This window comes from Truncatella angustata, assembly GCF_020726525.1.
Source record: "Truncatella angustata strain MPI-SDFR-AT-0073 chromosome Unknown BKA67scaffold_10, whole genome shotgun sequence".
In the NCBI taxonomy this organism is placed as follows: domain Eukaryota; kingdom Fungi; phylum Ascomycota; class Sordariomycetes; order Amphisphaeriales; family Sporocadaceae; genus Truncatella; species Truncatella angustata.
Genome location: NW_025763390.1, coordinates 1457702 through 1479501, shown reverse-complemented (window position 1 = coordinate 1479501; position 21800 = coordinate 1457702). Strand labels below are relative to the sequence as shown.

Genomic DNA, 21800 nt, shown 5'->3' with positions numbered 1-21800 from the left:
TGGTTTCCCTGGGCAAAACGAGGTCTCGGGAGGCGTTGGAGAGAGTCGTAGTGACGGCCGGGAAACGAGACTCGAACGAGGAACACAAAACTCATGTGGTTGTTCACCGTCTCGTCTCGTCTCGTCTCGTCACCCTCGAGTCTGAAGTCTGGTGGGGAGAGAACCCCCTGAAGGGTGAAGATCCCTGGCGGCACAGTGGGGTCCTGGGCCCGAGAAAAGGAGACCAGAGACACTTCTGCGGGCGCCTGTCAGCTGCCGGCGCCTGTTCTGCGACCCGTCGGGCTTTTGTTTTGTCTGTACTCGCAACGCACTACGCTCAACTTGGCGGCCCAAAGCGCAACGCTAGGACCTAGACTAGCCTAGCCTTTGTCTAGGTTAGAGCCATTTGGCCTGTGCCGCCATTTAGCTACAGTCTCACATCTCGCAGTACGTACTCCCGTATGATCAGGACTATTGGTTCATGTTTGCGGTCGGGAAGCCTCCTGCGTCTTCTTTGCGTGCGTGAATCAGATGCATTTGGAACGAGAAACCGTCGGGTAGTGGAGATGGAAGCACCTACGGATACACAGTAGCGAGATCCCTTTGTTGCTATAACGAATGCTGCATGTAGTTTCTGTGCTCAAGTGTCAAAGAGTCAAGATGTGGTGATCCTCGCATCCCACACAGGCGGCAGGTTCGTAGTAGACAAGGGAGACTTTTGAGAATTGCTGCTGTTGCATGAACCCTCTTGTTGTCATGGCCTCATGTCTAACTTGCTTACTTCATGCAATTCACGGGAGACTTGCGCTTGCTTCTTGCTCTTGCTTCTTGCTCTTGCTCTGGGTAAATCGAGATGAGCCGGCAGCCAGGTGGCACACCCGCTGAGCAGCTGTCCAAGCTCTTATCTCCTCTTATCTCATCTTTTGCAGGCCAAGGAGCGATTACAATGGCCGCCGCCGCCTATTCAGATTACTTTCGCGCCGACGCCAACGACGCAAACATAGATCACCATCCTGCCAATTGCGCGCTTCCCCACGACGATCGACTCATTCGATTCAAGGAACCCAATCTTCCAACACCCAGACTCGGAACCTTCCAACAGTGCGCAACATAGCTCAACATGGATTATCAAAACCGCGCCGGTTCCAAATTCGGCGGTGGTGGTGTCGCCTCTCAAAGCGCCACCAACGCCGATCGCCGCGAACGTCTTCGCAAACTGGCACTGGAGACCATCGACCTGGACAAAGACCCCTACTTCTTCAAGAACCACGTCGGCTCCTTCGAGTGTCGCCTGTGTCTGACTGTCCACCAAAACGATGGCTCCTACCTCGCTCACACCCAAGGAAAGAAGCATCAGACCAACCTTGCCCGCCGCGCAGCAAAAGAGCAGAAGGAGGGCAAAGGACAGATCGATCCCCAGACCGGCTTGCCCGTCGGTGTGGTCGGTGCAGGCTTTGCCGCCCTGGGCCTCGGTGGTGTCAAGAGGAACGTGGTCAAGATTGGGCGGCCCGGATACAAGATTACCAAGGTTCGGGACCCGGTCACGAGGCAGCAGGGCTTGTTATTCCAACTGCAATACCCAGAGATCACCAGCGACGTCATCCCCAAGGTCCGATTCATGAGTGCCTTCGAGCAGCGGGTCGAGGAGCCTCCGGACAAGAACTTTCAGTACATGTTGGTGGCTGCCGAACCCTACGAGACCTGTGCTTTTAAGCTGCAGGCGAGAGAGATAGACAGGAGCGGTGAGAGATACTGGACCTGGTGGGATAAGGATCTGAAGGAGTTCTGGGTTCAGGTCATGTTCATGACAGAAAGAGAAGAGCGATACGTGGGCGTGCCTGGTTTGCCGGGACGCCGGTAGGTGTAGGCCTGTGGTCTGCAAGGCAGTCAGGACGACTGTAATCACAAAGTTCCAATGCCGACTTATTGGACCGTTGAATCTTCAACGACTGCAGTTTCCATGGGATGGTATGTACAGTACAAGGCGCTCAGTTCAAACGCTTCTAATGTATATCTCAGAATGGAGTTGAACAAATGATACCCACACTCAGCAACCATACTTTGGTCTATATTTAAAAAGAGATACTCCTGGGTCCAGGCACTGACAGAGCTCAGTATAGGTTCTCACGACTTTTGCCTGGGCTGGCCTCGTTACTCTGCGGTTCGTAGGGACCACATTGCGAACACAGCAATCGTGGTAGTATGTCGATAACAGCACACGCGATCGAAAAGTTTTGGCTATCCGCAGTGTCATTACCCTTCTGACTATGCTCACCTCTCACGCGTATTGCACCCAACTCCCGAACACTCTCTTTCCGCGACCCCAAGTCCTTGAGCCCCTCCACGTTCGAGATAAGATCGACTTGATGCAATCGAAGCAATTTGAGCATAGAACTCCAGACCTCTGTGGCGGATGAATATACTAGATTTGGTCGTGTTGATGGGGGAAGGTATGTCGTACCACATTCGCCACAGAATGTGTCTCCACTAAAGCTGTTGGAATACATATCCATGAGGAACATAACAACACACGTTATCCTGGTTAGGTATATACACAACTCGAACTTGATAATTATCATATCATCACACGTATTAGCATCTATACCCAGCCTGAATAGGCTGCCGGGGCCTGCTATTTATTATAGACTCCAGGTTTTTGTATCAACATTTGGTTTTCCCTCGTCGCATCTGGCTTTATCATCACCATCCTGCCCTCCTATTGATAGTGAAACACCGTCGCCAACTAGTGTCCACGTGTCAGAGACCTTTTGAACAGAGCAGCAGAAGGGGGGCTGATAAAACCGTACTACTGTATTAATTACTTTGTACATAGATTAGGTATAGAGTATCAAGCCTCCATCGACCCATTTGACCCGCTTGGTCCCAAAACCAACTGTGCCCACTGCACCTCCGAAGACTCCCTGCCGGAAAGTGCGAAGAATAAACATTTCGTCCGAGTAATGTGACACCCGTCATAAGTCGAGAAAATTCCAGATGAACCCCTCGAACCCCCCCCCCCCCCCCCCCCCTAGATTCGTAGATCACCATCAATCCCACTCAACGATTTGAGTTGGCATTACCGCATTTCACTAGTAACCACCTTGACTTCATTGTTGGTATTATCTGTTGGCTTAGGAGGTCTATGGGCGTATGCGCTTTCTACTAGGCCCTTGTGCTTGACTGTCTCTGGCTTGCTGGGTGTCAGTTCTTCATTGCAAAAGGTCACATTTGCTGATTTCCGTAGTCTTCTGACAAGACGTTGTTACTTGTTACAAATATATTTAAGCTCCGAGGCGCCCGCCAACATGCCTGTGTCCTCAAAAGAATATCTGCTTCCACCGAACCTTGGGCTCAATCACGCTGTTACGAACCTGGACAGGCCCACGTGCATATAGCGATAGCGAACAGCCTACACCAAGACCAGATGATTACCCTGTTGGTACCAGTCGGAGAAACTTCATTCATTAGATTTAGACCTAGTACACTCAAGTTATCGACCCCTCGGGATTCATGGAGGTACACCAAAAAGAAAATACAACCATATGTTGACCATCTGAACCAGTAAACCTGCAACCAGTTGGGCCAGGATCTTATAAATCGATACAACGACCAAATACTGTAGAGCTCTCCAGAACTATCGCTGATCAGCGTTTCAAACGTCGTTAAGTCGCCCGGTAGAGCCACTAACCGTCTATGGAAATCTTTTCGCGGTCGCTTGACACAAGCTTTGCTCCGTGGCATCATTAAAACTTCAGAATAGTAAAGGCCATTATGCCTTCGGCGGCCAAACGTGCGGTTGTGAACCATGACAATATTCTTGACATGATGTCAAGCAGGAATGTTGACTCAACAGATCCAGCAGATTCAGGCTCTAGATATCTTCCATGGCCTCCCCGTCTACCCGGATCATATTGATGTGCGGAAAGCTATCATTACAGGAATCAGTGGCCTGTCCGGATATCATATCCTTCAAGCAGTTGCTCAATCTCCGCAAAGATGGTAAAACATCTACCGCATGAGCAGGAGAACCCTATTATGTGAAGTATGGCTTGCCTAAGAGCGTCGAGCATACACCCTTGGATTTCTTGAGAAGCCCCGAGAAGACTGCCAACACCCTGAAGGAAGGAAATATTCAGGCTGACTACGTCTTCTTCTATGCCTATTTACAACCCAAGCGAATAGAAAAGTGTCGCCTGTGGTCGGATGTAGACGAGATGGTGAAAGTCAACAAGTCGCTCTTGAGAAACTTTATTGGTATATTGAAACTAGCTAACATCATGCCTAAAAGTTCCTCACTACAAACAGACACAAATGATTACGGTGTGCACTTGGGCCTAACCAAGCTGCCTCAGGAAGAGAATGTTCTCAGAGTGGGGCTCGAACCCAACTTTTACTATCCACAGGAAGATGTTTTGACTGAATATTGTCGCCCCAAGAATGTTGGTGGAACATTCTTATGTCAGGCACCATATTGGGCGCTGCCCCGGATGCTTCTATGAGTCTCGCATATCCACTGCTCTCTACGCAACCATTTGTGCAGAAATCGAAGAACCTCTCACGTATAATGCGCTCCTGTTTCATGGCAGTCACATCTCTCCATGAGTAGCGCACTAATTACTGGTACGTTGAATCCAGTAAACAACTGTTGATGGGCATTGCTGACTTGTGCAGGATACATGGCGGAGTGGGTAGCGCTGACTCTGGCCGCTGCCAATGAAAATTTCAATATTTGGCACAACCGCGTCTTCACCAGGGAAGCGTTCTGGCCAGGAATTTCAGGGTGGTATTTTATCGACTGAGAAATGAAAAAGAAAACCAGACAAGTCCGCAATTTGCGGCGAAATAAAGGCACCCTATGTCCCTAGACCAGACGGAGCCGGAGGCGTCTTTTACCGAACATTCACTTACTCCGACCGGGCTAATCAGGAGAAAGTGTAACAAGAGTGGGTGTCACTGGCAGATCGCTATCAGTTACCACTTGACGCCCTAGTCGTTATACTAAGTGCATACCTTTAGGGTGTAGAACAAAGTGATGCAAATTAGTTACGGATGTGCCTCTGAAATCCGTTGTTTAAAATAAACAACTGGAAATGGGTTATTTCTAGCAGGCGCCGTTTTGAACATGGCTGTGGGGCTGAAGTCATGCGTTCATTTCAGCATAAGGTCTGCCATTTTCTCATCCCAAAACTCTAGTGATAGAAATCGCCATGGCGGAACCCGTCATCCGTATGTAGTACAAGCTGGGGCACGATGAAGAGACTTCCAGTCACAACTCCAACAGGGCAAACGCAGTTGGGCATTCTAGATGAATAATCAAACCTCTCGGAGATTATATCGCCCATAAATTGGCCGAAGTCCAAACCCGATTCTGGCTTATTCTCCATGTTACGCTTGTGAATTGTAATCTATTGTCAATCTTTGGTGTGTCGAACGGCCATCGTTTCTTTGTATACAAATATTCATTCAGGGACAACATCATGCTAAAAATAAGACCGCGTTTATCAAAATCAATCGGGTGCGCTAGCCTTACTTTACCCTCTTATCTCCAAGTCGACCGTACAGCTTGTGGATATGGCAGAAAGGCGAAATCTAGTGAAAGCAAGCGCAAGGGTGTAGCCCTTATATGCTTCGTCCAGATCCCATTGTCGGAATTGGCAGTTCTGTAGCCCTCGTATGGAATGGGCCCAAACTCCGCCTCTTGACCATGGATACATATTTTTGGTATTTGGGCAGACGGATTTAACCGAATAGCTCATCTTGTCGGCGTGTGTGAGGAATATGCGGCCGCTTCTTTGCCGGGTATCCCGATAAGTGGATCATTTACCAGCTAGGCTTTCAGGTTATGCGCGTTGTTAAAACCCCCAAACACGCTATTAGTGACCCTCGCTATGATAGTAATGATATATAAAGTTAAATATCACGATATATATAGAAATACCTGGACTTTGGGACTACGGCTCTGCTCGTATATGTCCTCATTTCATAGAAATAGTCTTACATAGCGAGGCACTGTGAGTTGACTGCGTAGTCTATTATAAATGCGGTGAATTCGCAGAATAAGTACAGATATTAATGATACGTTATGTTGAACTCTTCCGCGTTTTTCTTTCTGATTACGATCATCATCATGACCAACGACACAACAGCATCAGAACATCACCATCAAGCCTCAATTCAAAACATGCTACTCTTCCAACAATGAAGTCCGTCTACCATATTTACAACATTATCAATGAAGTCGACCCAAAGTATCGTAGCACTGATTGCCGTTGTAATGGCCTCTACTGGTAATCTGGCCCTACCTGAGCCGGTTGCTGAGCTCATAACTGTCACGACTGACACTGACATAGAGACTGAAGTGATCAACGTAAGTGACGCACACTTCTTGCAAAATTTACTCAACTTAGTGTTTCTATTTCTATATCACAGGCTGCTCTTAGGTCTTGCGAAATTTGTGAGCGTCACCGGACATGGAAGTCCAACGGTTGCTCGTACATACACCGAATATGCCAGCACTAGAGTGATAGTGGGTTTTGGTTCAAGAACGGCGGACCTTGCATCTACCAGGATGGCCCATAAGCATGCTTTTGTTTTCATGCAACGGTTGAGTTTTGAGTATACCTGTATATGGATTGGAAGTTTCAAAAAACACCGTACGTTTTTGTCAGCCGATGAATTAAATGTGCTGTAATGGTTGCCTAGTGCCACCAGTTGGGTAGATGCCTGAGGTACACAGTCCACCCTTGATAGATAGCCTTCAGGAATCCCCCAGAATAGCTGGGGAACCACGCCACTAAACAACACTCGACTAAGGATCAATATACACACATCTAATCAGTATCATAACCCTACAGAGTAGTGACGCCCATCACGTTGCAACTTACATTGAAGCCGTACGTGTAAAAGTTCATGTAATCATAAACTTCGACTAACTAGCCTGGACCAAGCTTATCTAACCTAGTTATTAATATGGGGCGACTATTATTGATTCTTACTGCAATATGCTAAAATTACGCTTTGATACGTAACCTAATCCGGATAATTCTCATTATCATGTTCTTCATGAATTTTGCTTAATCAGAATATGTAAATCTGCAGACTTATCTTGCGCGAACCTCAGGCGTGGCACGCGGGAAGCATCGGTGCATTTGTGTGCTGGCATCACAGGTTTCTGACGTAGCCAGAAGTGCCGTTACACACTGCTTACATACACTGTCGCACACCATGTTCCGCGTGAGTCAATTTAAGGGGCGTTTCGATGTCATGTCTCAGGGCTGTCCTGTATCTCAACCCTGACTTCCAATATGTAACATTTGCCAAGGTCTTAGGATCAATCAATCCTCCATATTGTGTCAAGGAAATGCACTAGTAACCTGTCTCAGCTGTGGCTAAATTTTGTGCTTTATGTCCAAGCAATTCTTCATAACATAACGTAGCCAACATAGTAGTTAGCGAGGACTTTGATGAGGTTCAAGCGCGTTCGGCGCTGCTTTTCCAGTAGTGTTTAGCTATGTTCCTAATTTGTATCACCACACCAAGCCTACGTGTGACTGTTCAAGCCGCAAAGCTGCCCTCATGGACTCCAGGTCACACGTCGTACAAGGCTACTTTTTCCTGTCACGGGTCGTGAGTCCTGATTCCCTTGACCTTTGTGCATACGGCCTATGCAGCCGCAAATACGGCTTGCAGACTGCATGCATACATGTACGCCGCGCCAGGGGGAAGCAGATCCCACGAGGCGGCGCAGCACAACCAATCAGATTGCCGTCGCATCTGCCATTGAGGTGTTGTTTTAGAAAGATCCCACCAAAATGAGCGAATGGTGCGTGAGATCGACTGCCTAATCGGGGTGCGAACAGGGGTGTGGGCTGAGCTCAGACAAACCCCCCAGGACTGCTGACCGAGACTGACCGTAGACTTGGCAGGCTATGGAGCTATTCTGGGATTCATCAGCGGTTCCAACGAGTCGATATAAATATGAGAAACCTCACGCAAGACTTATCACTGCTGTTGGATAATTATGACTATCAGATCAGTCGTAGCTATCATAGTAGCACCATATACTCAAGCTTGGGAGATTAGCCTATGACATTCTCGTAGACTGTCTATAAGAATACAGAGTACCGAATACCCCATTTTTAATTCTAGCACCCAACATCATGTCGGCATTCAAGAAAGAGAAAGACGTCAATTCGCCACTTCTCAGTCCAATCACCAAAACCCCAAACACTGCACAAGTCCATTTTACAACAGCCACAGCCGACTACGCGGATCCGCGGGCTTCAACTTCGACCATGGAAACCCTGACCGATCAAAGGCGCAGTCCTCCTAGACTCACGACCCCCCAAACACCAGACCTTGGCCCTCGAAAAGCGGATACGAATATGTCATGGGGCACGCCTTTGGGTCTTGGTGTCCGCAAAGAGACCGACGAGGCCCTCATTATTTTTCGCAAAGCATTAGGTATCAACTGGGCCAAAAGCACAGCCGACGGTGCGTCGCTGGAAGAGGGCAGAAAGACCGCCGGTGGCATATACAAATCCGTCATTGATGCACAGACCAAGAAACGTATTCAATATGATCTATTGACAGCGTTGCTATATGTGTTGTACTTCTCACAGGTTGTCATTGGGGCCGCATTGACGGCACTCGGCCCCAATGCGGCCAATTACACGAGGCAAATCACAGTGTTAGGCGCCGTCAATACCATCGTTGCTGGCGTACTGGCGCTCATCAAAGGGTCGGGACAGCCGCAGCGTCTTGGTAAAGATCAAATTGGCTATAGAAGGCTTCAAGATTGGATCGAAGAGACCGAAGCGTTGCTGGCAGTTGGTGTGATAGGAAAAGATAAGAGAGAGGTCGGACTGCTTGTCGAGGTAGCTTTCAAGAAATACAACGCCGCTAAAGCGAACGAAGTCAACAACAAGCCCGACTTCTACGTTACCCAAAGCGAGGAGCCAACTTCGAGTTCGTCCCGACCGAATAGGAAGTCAACCACGAATTAAGGCAATAATGGTGGCAGAACAACAATAATAATGATAGCGGCACCGAGCTGTCAGCAGGTCGCAGGGACAACCAATGGCAGAAAACAACAAGACTGTAGCATAATAGAGCACTGTATATAATATCTAGATTTTGGCCGCAACGTGTTTGAAAATTATGACAGTTTCAGTCCAACTGGACAAATGCGGGGCCCGACAACTGTCATGTAATGTTACAGCCATATAGCATCCAATAGGGCCGAGACGCGTAGTCACAATGATCACTGCATGAGCAAATAAGCGAAAACTTCCAATCTGTCTATTACTATTTAAAATATTATCAAGGGCGGTGGTATGAATGATGGAATGGAATTTAGAATTGCATTGAAATAGAATTCGCCCATCACCAAGTTCATCAGAAGGTTTAGGTGTGTTTAAATCTTGGTTCATTGAATATCTGCCTAAGACCTGCGACGTACAGCGCATTGAGTAGTACATGATTCTTTGTCATTCAACTTTCACATTATTAAGGTGTTTCAAAAATGGGTCGTCGTGCTGGTATAAGAAAAAAGCTTCGGTTTGCTGGTTATCAATACGGCACTTAATGCGCTAGATACTACATCGAAGGTCTGGCATTCAATATAAATGCAGAGCATGACAACACTCATGCTGATCCATAAATGGATTGAAAGCCGTAATTACTCAAAAATCTTTTTATCTCACTCAGTGTCTGAGTTGAAAAGAGCTAAGATCTCTTTCAACTTTTCGGAATTGACTTTGGCTGATCTCATGATAATAGCGGCCTCCTCAACTTGCTGTTTACCCTCCTCGAACTTTTGTTTGATGTTATCTCCGACTTTTTCAAGATGCTTGAAAGCTTTCTCTAATTCTTTATCGCGATGTCCTTCGGCCCCAATCATAACTTCGCGTTGGTGTGCATCAGCATTGGCCCCCCGCTCATGAGAAGCCTCGTGTACGTTGGCCAAGTCTGGATGACAATGACTAGCAACAACGTCATAGTAGTGGATTGTTTCCAATCTCGTTATGAGACATCGGATACGCTTTATTTGGGCCTCTGAGATGTTACCCCAATCCATAGCCAATAGTTTATCCAGAAAATAAAGAGCTTTGTCATTGTTTGTCTTGCCGACACATGGTGTATGCTTGTTGTTGCCGAGGTGATGATAATGGTTATAGTGCTCCATTATCGTTTGCATGAGGTCTCGCATGTCGTCCCTGAGATTGTATTGTGCTGCAAAAGAGTCCTGAGCCATCTTGATTTGCGAAATCTTTGTGATCGTGAAATATCTGTGATCTGTGAAATATCTGTGAATATAACTATTATAATATTCTTCTTGCACTATTGTAAAACCATGTAACCAAAATATCTTTGGGTCTTTATTTATATATGTGAAACGCTCTTCATGTCCAAGGGACAAGTGCTATTTGGAAATTCTTTGTCTGTTAGTCCATTGGGAAAGGGCTTTATGGAATTGTTACACAGTGAAAGGATTTGAATAGCACAGGACATGAATGAATAAATTTAGTTAGGCTGATTCATTTTGGAGGGTATCTATGCCGTCAAATGTGAACATCATGTCTCATGTGATTTCTAGGCGTCCACGATAGCTTTGATCAAAAGATTTACGCCAACATTGAACTAAGGCCAGTTACGAACAACGAACCTCACTGAGAACTTAAAAGCCCAGACATGTTAACTAAAACATCAATTCGAGTGATCTACCTGTAACAGTCTATGACAAGAACTTTCCGAGCGTGCGTCTTGAGAGCCTCAAATAAGCGGTAGCCCTTTGCAGCTTCTTTGGGTTGTATGAGTCCTCAATGGGGCTGCCATGTCTCTTATGATCCTTGTAGATTGCGGAGAGCTCAAGATCCCACTGAGTGAGTTTCTCAGTGATCTCCTTAGCTGTAAGTACTGCCATGGAAGACGGCTGAGGCACTGCGAAGTACCTAAGAGATTTATTGAGGTGCTGTGGCAATATGTACTGAATTGAACGCTTATGTTCATTCCCTGGAGATCCGATCAAGCGCATCAGCGACTTGAAGAAGGCTTGAGTCTGTTCAGCGGCGGTGGTGGCCTTGCACTCCTGTCTGGATTCGAATTTCTCCCCAGCACCTGAATTACTGTGTCCCTGAATTTCGCACGATGTTAAGTGTTGGATGATTTTGTATCATCATCTCTACATCGAAGCATTATTGGTGCACAGTTGCAAGTTAACTAACAATATCTTCAGTCTGTACAGTTGTGTTAGACTCACACTATATATTTTACAACCGTTTGCTCATATCTGAAGGTGATTCTGCAAACAGTGTGGGGACAGTGGACCCTTGAAAACTTTGTTTGATATATTCAGTAGAAACAGCCATATTGATAACTTTGACGGTCTATTCTATTGATAGTAATTAGAATTTCACAGATTTTTGTGCTCTATTTCTTTATACTTGGCACAAGGCAGCCTCAAGAAACACATGATGGAAGGAGTGCACAACGTGATCAGTTTCGTCATAGTGAAAGTAAACAATCGATATATTATATATGAGTAAGATATTGCCTTCATCTACGACGAGTACCCCTTCGGCCTGATCCCGTGTTGTGCGATGGATTGGTGAAGCTATTTGAGCTCCGCGCAATTATTCGGTATTTTGGTTGAGAAGTTCGGTGGTGTATGGCCTGGCGTGCTTGTATCCATCACACACAAAAGCCTTGCTTGTTTTGGGTCATCTGAACAAGCAATCAGCTTGGATTATCCCCACTTCGACTCTTAAATGAAGAGGTTAGTTAAAAAGCTATCTTTCAAAAGGTGACTATCAATCCCGAAATTGTATGATATAATAAATGACTGGAGACATGCGTAAGAGTGTCATGGGCTGCGGCAAGGCTGACGAAGCCAAGGTCCAGCAAACTCTGGATAAACTCACTTGCATCACTACGAGGACTTGTTAAGCATTCGTACCTTGCCGGTAATGTATGCAACCGCCTCTGAAAGGGGAGCCAGTCACCAAGCTGATGCGCCTTACAGACGTACAAATTGCTGACTTGCTTTATATACAGTGGACCAACTTGCCGCAACTGAAATCAGACGGCGCCGAGAAAGACGGTCTCAACTTGCCATATTTTCCATTCGGTCGGTTTGTACAAAAGAAAACCTTTTGGAACAGCCAGCATATCACTGCTGGACTTCTTATCGCGCCACTGATAACCACATCCTCCACCTATGGATTAGTGTTCTACCCATTTATCTACCCCACGACCACCCATGCCCATGTGAGTCGAGACTGATTGGTCGTACGAGAACATACACCTCAAGTGGCAGAAACTACTGTGAGTGTTTAGTTCTTTAGATAAGACCATGCGATATGTATAGATTAGTAGACCGGGAGTAGCATTTACGATGTTATCTACTTCGGCCTTTCCCGACAAGATACACTCGTTCTTACCAATCGAGATGTATAGGCCCTATCTAAAGTTTAGGTACCAGCATTATCCATTTCGTATGTAAGCGTCTGAGAGTGCTGTGGGAGTGGACCCATTCAGTGATAAGCCCATCTGAAAATGCGGGGGGCATCGTAACGTATCCCTGTTCGCTTTGAGCTCACCAGCAGCAGCGGGAGGTCAATCCAAGGAATGCCACAAGATCCATGCCGCCAAGCAAACAAGGCCACGCAAAGGCTTATGGATTCTCCGATGCCATTAGGTCCGAAATGGGCGGCACTTGGCTACTTTGTAGATATGTTATCAGTGGCACCTGTACCTGCAAGATTATCCAATGCAACCCAGGTCAACGGAGACCATCGGGAAATATATAAGCTCAGGTTTGCAGTTTAGAAATGCGGTTGTTCAACACGCTACATATGAGTGCTGCTTTTGGTATTTAACTTCACAATGGCAACTGTATCCGATGTCACGACGCTTCCGGCCGAACTCAAATCCACCCTTGCCCTCGGCCGGGACCTTGAGAAGAAAGAAGTGGGTCTTGGGAACAGTGAGGCCAGTAGTATTGCTGCGGCACAAGTAGACGATGGTGAACGTCAGTGTCAATCTGCTCATTAATACGAGTGCCATTATACTGAGTCAACGACAGTTCCGATATATTCAGAAGAGCAGTATAAAAAGTTGAAGCGCAAAGTTGACCGATATCTGCTTCCTCTGATGTGGCTCTGCTACGGTATTCAGCAAACAGACAAGACATCTATCGGCACGCAAGCAACCTTTGGTCTCCGCACAGACACCGGCCTCGTTGGACAGCAATATGCATGGCTTACCACTGTTTTCTACATTACTTATTTGTGTTTCGAATTCCCCTCAAATATCCTTTTACAACGCTACAAGATGGGCCGCACCTTGTCTATTTATATGATCTGCTGGGGAATTGTGGTGCTTTGCATTGGCTTTGCTAAGAACTTTACTCAACTAGTCACCCTTCGCGCGCTCCAGGGAATGTTCGAGTGCTGTATTAGCCCCGGTTTCATTCTTGTCGTTGGTAGTTGGTACACTACACGCGAGCATGCGTCACGGGCGCTCGTGTTCCAGAGCGCCAATGCTGGCTTCGGCATTATCTCCAGTTTAGTCCTTTACGGTATCGGTACTGTTGAGTATCGCGACCCTGAGTCTCAGGCATGGCGCTATATGTCCTACTTCCTTGGTGGGCTCACACTGCTGGCCGGCTTCCTTTGCCTCTTTCTACTTGGAACACCGTCTGAGGTCCATTGGTTATCTCCGGAGGAGAAGAAGATGGCCAATACTCGCATACTTAGCAACAATACGGGACACGACCGAACTGGAGTCAAGAAGTGGAATTGGAAACAAGCTAAGGAATGCTTGGCCGATCCCTGTTTTTGGTTTGCAGGGGCAAATGCATTTCTCAGTTCGGTCCCCAACGGCGGCTTGACCACATTCGGGTCCATTATCAATACTTCGTTCGGATTTACTAATCTTCAAGTCATTCTTTTGGATATTCCACGTAGTGTTCTTTCGGTTCTATACTTCATATTGATTGGCATTATGACCAGTAGGAAAAAGAACCTGCGCATGTAGGTCCAAGAAATGTTGATATCATAATATTTCTCTGAAGCTGATTGTCGATTAGGTGGTTTATGATGTTTTCTACAATCCCCCCATTCTGTGGCTTTCTGATGATGGCTCTGCTTCCGAATGAGGCACACTACAAATGGGTCAAGTGGGGAGGCTACTTCATGACTGTTCCCTTCGTCATCTCGCTTTTCTTGGCTTGGACACTCATCCCCTCAAACACCGCCGGTCGTACAAAAAGAACGCTAACCTCGTCTTTCACTTTCGTGGGCTATTGTGTGGGCAACATGACTGGCAGTCAGATCTTCAAGACCGAAGATGCGGTACGGCATTCGATTCTTTACATGCTGATTGTCCGAACTAATTATTTGAGGGCAGCCAAGATATGTTTCGGGTACGACGGCATGTGCAGTATGTTTTGGTCTACAGTTCTTACTCATCCTGAGTTGGCGCACGCTATATGTCATTAGAAATAGGCGTCGGGACCTACAGATGCAGAACGACGGGATTTCCAAGGAAGAGCAAGTCAATCAGGGCAAGACTCTGGGAGAGCAGGACTACACGGATTTCGAGAACCCTTATGTAAGTTGCTCCTGAACCAGTCACCCAAAAGCGATGTCGGTTCTAATTTGCGAGCAGTTCCGCTACACGTTGTGATTGATAAAACAGTGGTGTTCTATGATCTCAGGAGCCACCAAGTATTCTATAAAATCTGCCGAACAATAACACATTTTCCACCAAATACAGGCAGTTTCTAGCTTACGATCATCCAAAATTAGCGCAGTCCATGGCACTATCGTAACAAGCACCGAATAACACTGTGTATAGCGCAGAATAACGTTGAAACAGTTGAGGTCATAATGAGATTGATTCCAAAAAATAAGGATAGGCGTCTCTGGCCTAGTAGCAACTGCTATTCGCTATTCTCTAACACCCTTAATTACCGCTTCTGCAAAACATGCCGATGTGATACACAATTATCAACCACCTGTAAGATGTTCAGCCCAGTATCTTTCCACAATCCTAAGATTACCCCAAGAACCGTGCATAGCCAAGAACTTACCTTGTCTGAACTTCAAAGCCTACTTCAACATGTAATCATCATATATATTTGCTTCTGTTAAAGCTACATAGGGCTCTTTCCAAAATATTACGAAAGGTTTCTCGTCGGGTCATCGATGTGGAGTGCCATGTCCTTTCACGCATTTCTTTGGTTTTGCAAGCATAATTTGAAGTATTGTGACAATGAGAATTGTTCAAACTTGAGTGCAGGAATTCTATCGACTTTCATAGCATAGCGACCTCCAGGATCGCAGATGCTGACTTACTTCACGTCATGGGTCCTGGACGTCTGCATATTGTTGCTGATCAACGTGAGCGATTGAAGCCGATATGGAGAACAGCATATTGTCATGATATTATCACGATACATTTAGTATGTACGAGTACTAAACATGCATAGCACGCGCAGTTAGACAGATTGTGCATCGCTGTATCCAGATTCGCTGGAGTGAGATCAATGCTAATACTAGAGCACAAAAGATGATCTTGTCCTTTCTGATTGTAAGTGGAGAAAACGGAACACATTCCAGTCCTTTATCCTGGATAATCGTGCATTTACGGACGGTTTAAAGTGATAGTAGTGATATATGGGCGAATTGGCCAATGCGCTAAAGCCTGGCTCCTTCGAATCTACGGTGCTTCAGCTATTCTGAAGGTGCGTTTCGGGTTATTGGTGGGGTATCCGAAATTCTATCAATGGGGTTTTTAATATGACCCATAACCCTATCGGTGACCCGTAGCCACATAACCTTAGATTATAACAAGAGGCGTCAAACCACAGCCGTTGCTTACGTTGCGTATCATGCATGGTTTAAGTCGATCTTTATGCGGTGTATTGTGTGGGGTATGTGAATAAGATAAGATCTAGCATCCTAGTGTCAGCCGTCTGGGCTATAGCTGCTCTAGCACTCAGTACGACGGGCTATCAGCCACAGTCAATCTACCAGATCGTTACGGATTGATGCTTCACTTACTCCGGTAATCACACGGTTTTTGACGTCAAGTATTCTAAAGGAGCATTCGATTTATCATTACTTCAGAATAGCACGCAGGAAATGCCCAAAAGATTGACGGTTCCACTATCAAGGCTGACACAGCATTGGGTGGCGCAAACCTTTAATTTCGTGTCTAGTCTAGCAGAGCACATGACCTGCAAATATATTTTTGATTCGAACAGCATCAACAGGAAAAACCAGCTAGATTGTGACGCCTCGTCGTGATAGAAAAGCTGGAACGACGGAAAAAGCATAGGAAATGAAGTTATTTTGTCTTAGATCGGTAGAGAATCACCGCTCTACTTGCAAATGAGCCTGGTGAATGCAATTGAGATCACAAATTTAGCTTCCCGGACTCTGAATATAATTTCTATCCACAACTTAAAACATTTGTCGGGTTTTCTAAACTATGCCTGTGGAAAACCTTTCCCCGTGGTTAACATGTGTCTCGGTCGACGTTCTAATACTGGCGCGATTTGGCGTAAAAGCTCCGAGGCTAGAACGAGAAGGACTGCACTAAACGAATACAGGTTGTAACGGAATAAAACTGTTTTTCTTTTAGACTTTTAAAGTTATATTGCTAATTATAATCCTGTGTATCTTTATTACATTCAGCATGTGTTAGTCGCTCGTAATAGTTTAGGTTAACGGATAATAATTTAGAAGTCAGTTACGGTTAAGAGCCACAACTCCAGTGTCGTAGGGTTATAAGACACTAGCATATGTATATATAACCATTACTACTTATCCATAGTATGTGATCTCCGTGATTCTGAGCCCTAGATATCATCACACGACAATATGGTCCAAATTCAAGGTATCGAGGGTATGCAGGTAAGAACTCATGGTTATTCCCTATCCTTTATAGGCTGTTTTGAAAATGGAGATCTACCGATCTAGTGTCTTTTCTCTTGAGGCACAACCATTGACTTCCGATAATTTGCCAGATATATTCGTAGATGAAAAGGCTGACTCCAGTATTGCATAGTATTCTCGGAAGGGCACTAGCGCTGAGCAGTTGGATTACGCCTACTTCAACCAGCAATACGCGACCTCAACCTATCGGGAAGACCATGATATGTATCCGGATCTCATTATTCAACCGAAGGGAGACAACGACGTTGTGAAGATTGTAAACTGGGCCAGTGATAACGAAATTGCCGTTGCTGTAAAAAGTGGTGGTCATCAGTACAGCGGTGCCTCGTCCACAAGCGGCAGAAATATCCAGATCGATCTTTCAAATACGTATAGAGATTTGATGGTTGTGCCGCCTTCCAACCCTGCTGACAATGATAAAACGCATGTCTTTGTCGGCGTAAGCAATTTCATCAAGGACTTGAACGCATATCTCAGACACAACGGCCTTTTTGTTCCTCACGGTCAATGTGCTTATGTTTGTGTTGGTGGCCATGCTCAGACAGGAGGATACGGTCAACTTGGTCGAAGTTTTGGACTGTTTGGCGATCACGTTAGGGCGATTCGTATGGTTGACCACGACGGTATCATTCGAGTCGTCACCAAGGCCAATGATAATGACCTGTTTTATGCCATACTAGGAGGCAGCCCGGGCAACTTTGGCATCATCACTCACTACGTAGTCGAAGTGTACCGGGCTGCCGACTATATTGGAACTGTTGCCGGTCCACACAACATTAAAGGACCATATGGCCTCAAAGGGCTCTGGATCTACTCCCCAAAAGTGTTAAAGAAACTCATAACGGCTGTTGCCGAAATGGCCGACGAGCCAGACTTTCCACGCGGCTACGATCTATGCGTTAGCGTGTTGAGTACGGATTTCCCAATCACCAATCTGTTCCCGGAATTGAACAACGCCAATTTATGGCAACAGCTGCAGAATAAGATCAAGAAACTCTTGGCGCACGAGTTTCTCGACTGGCTCAATGGACGGTTTCCCGCAGTCATCGTCCTGTTCGCACAGTGGTGTCCAACCAACAAGGATGACAAGTACGACACAAACGTTGATAAGTGGTTCCAGACGTTCCGTGATCTCGATAATTTCTTCACAGATGAAACACTGCAGCTGACCACGCTCGAGGAAGACATGTCTCAGATGACAGGTGAATGGATCTTCCCAAAAGAGCGCGAATTTGACCTACCCTACGTCAAGCGGACGTACTCTACAGACTCTGGGACTCTGATTAAGGACAAATGGGTTGATGCCTTGGTTGGCCGCGTGGATCTGATTTATAACCCAAGCCAGTACCTTGAGGGTAAACCAGGCGAGAAGAACTACGAGCGCTACCTCAGCTGTAAGCTCTCCGTACAAGTACAGTGCTTCGGCGGCAGACAGTCTCGTTTCAACACCAACAAGTACAATGGGACCTCCTACAGCTGGAGAGACACCACTGTCATGCAGGTTATAGACTGCTTCCACAACCCGGACAGTGACGCCAAGTCCTACGCCGAGGCTTGGCAGGCAAAGAATGACTCTATTATGGTAGGACCACAAAGCCCCTTCAGTAAGCAGGATAGGCGCCTACTGTGGGGTTCATACGGAGACTGGAACCTAGGAAGCGAGAATGTTTGGAGGTGCTATTACGAAGACAAGGAAAAGTACGAAAAGCTGGGCAGATCGAGGGCCAGAGCTGATCCTCACGGCACTTTCACCCCAAATCCCTTCGCTGTATCTCCAGTTTTCCTACCAAAATGAAATAGGGCAAAAGAAGATAAGAGCTGTTGCACTGGGACAATAGAAGGCGCCACTATGGCTGGAATTGCATGTTTCGACACTGTATCGAATTTGGACAGTCCCATTAGGATATCAAAATGCTTTGATTTTGCTTAAGCTTTTAGTCTGATACTTTGAAAGGTAATAAGAAGCTAATAAACAAGGAACAAGGAACACATAATGCAGAAGATCACCAGCAACTGCTACTTGACCAACCAGTCGTCAACAAAGTAGATGGAGCCGAAATTTAGCAGATTGCACGCGTTAATAACAACAAATACCTCCTCATTAAGCGCACAGTACACGTCTGCAATGTATCCATAGACACATATTGCTACAAGCAATAGAATGCTATTAGCAAGTCCGAACCAAAGTTCTGGCCTGGTCCAGTGCGTCTGGTAATAGAGACTCGCACCAAAGCCGAAGAAATCCACTATACAGTCATAATAGTAACAATCATAAGCAGAATGTAGAACTAAGGGTTGTAGATGCCCTTTTTCTTGCATAAAAGGTACACACAGATCCAATCGTTAAGCGGGCCCCAGATGAGCTCGCCAATAATGGTCGTAATGAACAGCGACAACTGATAAGCCCATCTAGCTCATAGAGAAGTTAGATAACACTTGGATAAAGAGGATGCTATTCAATACTAGAAAGATAATAATCTAGGTGATTGTGGTTCCTAAGTTCGAAAACACCCCGTCAGCAAAATTAGCGGTCACTGCTAGGCCACACCAGACTTCCTACAAAAAACAGAAGTACCACTAGACAGAAGAATACCTTCTAGATCAGAGTACTCCCATAAGTTCTAATAAAGATACCTATGGACTAGACAAAGGTCTTTGGGAGCTTAGTCGCAATCAGCTTCAAATTATACAGCACCTTTTTACTCACTAGATTCGTTTTATATCGTAGGCAAATTTCATATATACTATAAATTCGGGGTCATCGAAATCTTTAACCGATACAGGAACAATCAAGTCTCTTCGGTACACAGTCTCCAGGACTAAGAGCAAGACAGCAACTATCAAGATCCTGAAGAAGATAGCAAGACACCAGATATCCACTGGTAACTATCGTACTCAACAATCTGACCTAAAATCAAAGAGCCGCTACTAATACCTGTGAGAAAGAACAGATTCCATCACCGATAAAAGTAGCACACTCATACACAAAGTACAAGTCAGTGATAGTACACTAGTCTAGACCAGGGTCTCATAGGGCGCCATACTAATACCCGCGACGATGCAGCTTGGCAAGAACGAGCTATAGCTTAATACTGAGGCGCTCTAGATACTTGTTGCAAACATAACACACACTGCAAAGATGTACACGGGCCGCTTGCCAATGATAGTGGCGAGCGGGTTCGTGATAAGAAGCCGAGCCCAATAGCCAAGAAAGACAAGCAGTAGACTGCAAGAATGCTTCCATACAAATATTCAAATCCTATAATACCTGCACCAAACCAGACGTTAGCATGGGACTGTAAGCACCAACCACAAGAGCAGATAGCGATACAATGATTAGGGTTGTCTCCTTCTTCCTAACCGTTTACCCGTTTTATTAGTATACTGCGGCTCCCAAAGTCATCACAAGAAGAAAGACAAATCATTGTGTCCATTCTAAGACGTTGTTAGCCATTTTTACGGATCCTTACAACTTGAGGATTCTCAGCGACTTAAATTTAACGGGTCATTAGGACTATAGGACAGGCGCGGTACTACACTAACGTCATTGTATCGCCCTCGATCATGCTGCATTAGATGCCTTGCTTCTCCTCCTTAGTTAAAATCCAGGGATATGGGGATGGAGTCGGGGGGGGGGGGGGGGGGGGGGGGGGGGGGGGGGGGGGGGGGCTCTCTCCACTTACCCATGCCTGGCAGGACCTCCATCTTTCTACACTCCAAGATCCCGAACAGCGTCATAGAGACGACAATATACTTTCTACAACATGGAAAGAAGGGGAGAGTCAACCGAGGGTCAAGTGGAGGAATAAATTAAGTAGAGAATAGATTGAGAATGCAAAATACAACTAAGAGAGCAGACGGGGCCAAGAAATGGGGAAATAGAAAACACGCCCAACGCCCGCCAGCACGACGAAACTCAGGCTTTAAGCATGAAAAAATATTTAATTATTTCAACCATCTGCCAGGGTATTAAATTTCCAATCTGGACTATTGCCATCATCTATTCGCTGACCAACAAGGTGCGCTCCCATCTTATAGAATTTTTTCACCCTACAAAATATTATCCAATATTCCTCCAAATAGTGCCTGGGCATTTAAGTGGGTGATACAACGATGCCAGTAATCTTGCCCTATCCTTCCTCCCTTCAAGGTCATGCCTCAGGTTTCTTCAACCATAGACTTTGTTACGATCATTTAATACTAACCTTAGTCGGCCGTTCCCCTATCATATAAAGTAGCAAGCTTCAGACGTATCTAAGTCGGCTTTGAGAAAAATAGTAACACCGCTACAGATTGCAACCACAACCACTACTAGACTTGTACATTGATTCCCAGTATCCATTTTAGAGCCCTCATTCTACCCCAATAACCGCCTATGCGTGACTTCCGCCGAGCCGTATCAAGGTTATTATCGCCGGGACAGGATTCACCAACTCATAACTGCCATTAAATATAATCGCAAGGGTTGTTCTATCACACTCTTAGGAAGAGCAGCAACCTCATTCCGCTAGGAGATATCATCGGTTTCGGATAAATTCCTTCTACATCTTCGCCAAATGGCCAGGCACCGGAAAGCTGTTGGATCCCACCATTCACAAAGCCGGCGCCGTCAAAGTTTTTGATAAGCAAAGTAAGTAAATCTTTACACAATCCTTTTCCGAAAAAAGAAAAAAGAAAAATAAGTAATAGAGACCTATAATCAATAACCACTGTAGCAGTTTCACCAGAGCATCTACTAGCATACCATTAATCGAAGAATCGATATCCAACTAGACCATAATATTGTAAACTATTTTGAGACGGATAACAAGGCCGACGTAGAGCTCGAGCTACAACTGACATAATATCAGCAGAAGA

The 21800-nt window shown here is 45.8% G+C and overlaps 6 protein-coding genes across 6 annotated transcripts; 5 read left to right on the top strand and 1 right to left on the bottom strand.

The window, feature by feature from the left end:
• Positions 1-1099: 1099 nt before the first annotated feature.
• Positions 1100-1840, top strand: BKA67DRAFT_525866 (uncharacterized protein; the record flags this gene model as incomplete). The annotated part of the gene is made up of 2 exons (XM_046098700.1): positions 1100-1417; positions 1463-1840. The coding sequence occupies 2 exons, from the start codon at positions 1100-1102 to the stop codon at positions 1838-1840; spliced, it is 696 nt and encodes a 231-aa protein (XP_045952721.1).
• A 2404-nt stretch (positions 1841-4244) lies between these two features.
• BKA67DRAFT_583538 (uncharacterized protein) lies at positions 4245-5155 on the top strand. The gene is made up of 2 exons (XM_046104079.1): positions 4245-4932; positions 4990-5155. The coding sequence occupies exon 1, from the start codon at positions 4257-4259 to the stop codon at positions 4476-4478; it is 222 nt and encodes a 73-aa protein (XP_045952720.1). The 5' UTR covers positions 4245-4256; the 3' UTR covers positions 4479-4932; positions 4990-5155.
• A 2870-nt stretch (positions 5156-8025) lies between these two features.
• On the top strand, positions 8026-8984 carry BKA67DRAFT_696095 (uncharacterized protein; the record flags this gene model as incomplete). The annotated part of the gene is made up of 1 exon (XM_046109336.1): positions 8026-8984. Exon 1 carries the CDS (start codon positions 8139-8141, stop codon positions 8982-8984), a length of 846 nt encoding a protein of 281 aa, XP_045952719.1. The 5' UTR covers positions 8026-8138.
• Positions 8985-9679: 695 nt separating this feature from the next.
• Positions 9680-10234, bottom strand: BKA67DRAFT_664057 (uncharacterized protein; the record flags this gene model as incomplete). Its single annotated transcript, XM_046108307.1, has 1 exon — positions 9680-10234. One exon carries the CDS (start codon positions 10232-10234, stop codon positions 9680-9682), a length of 555 nt encoding a protein of 184 aa, XP_045952718.1.
• Positions 10235-12758: 2524 nt separating this feature from the next.
• On the top strand, positions 12759-14925 carry BKA67DRAFT_583536 (major facilitator superfamily transporter). The gene is made up of 5 exons (XM_046104078.1): positions 12759-13009; positions 13064-14012; positions 14069-14333; positions 14389-14592; positions 14650-14925. Exons 1-5 carry the CDS (start codon positions 12865-12867, stop codon positions 14665-14667), a joined length of 1581 nt encoding a protein of 526 aa, XP_045952717.1. The 5' UTR covers positions 12759-12864; the 3' UTR covers positions 14668-14925.
• A 1943-nt stretch (positions 14926-16868) lies between these two features.
• Positions 16869-18738, top strand: BKA67DRAFT_526420 (FAD binding domain-containing protein; the record flags this gene model as incomplete). Its single annotated transcript, XM_046098750.1, has 2 exons — positions 16869-16901; positions 17056-18738. 2 exons carry the CDS (start codon positions 16869-16871, stop codon positions 18736-18738), a joined length of 1716 nt encoding a protein of 571 aa, XP_045952716.1.
• Between the last annotated feature and the right edge of the window lie 3062 nt (positions 18739-21800).

Bases quoted from the DNA above. Each gene is read 5' to 3' on its own strand.
- BKA67DRAFT_583536 (XM_046104078.1), top strand. From the start codon at position 12,865: ATGGCAACTGTATCCGATGTCACGACGCTTCCGGCCGAACTCAAATCC. The intron at 13,010-13,063 runs GTCAGTGTCAAT...AGTCAACGACAG, and splicing joins ACAAGTAGACGATGGTGAAC to TTCCGATATATTCAGAAGAG. The intron at 14,334-14,388 runs GTACGGCATTCG...ATTTGAGGGCAG, and splicing joins TCTTCAAGACCGAAGATGCG to CCAAGATATGTTTCGGGTAC.
- BKA67DRAFT_583538 (XM_046104079.1), top strand. From the start codon at position 4,257: ATGCCTAAAAGTTCCTCACTACAAACAGACACAAATGATTACGGTGTG.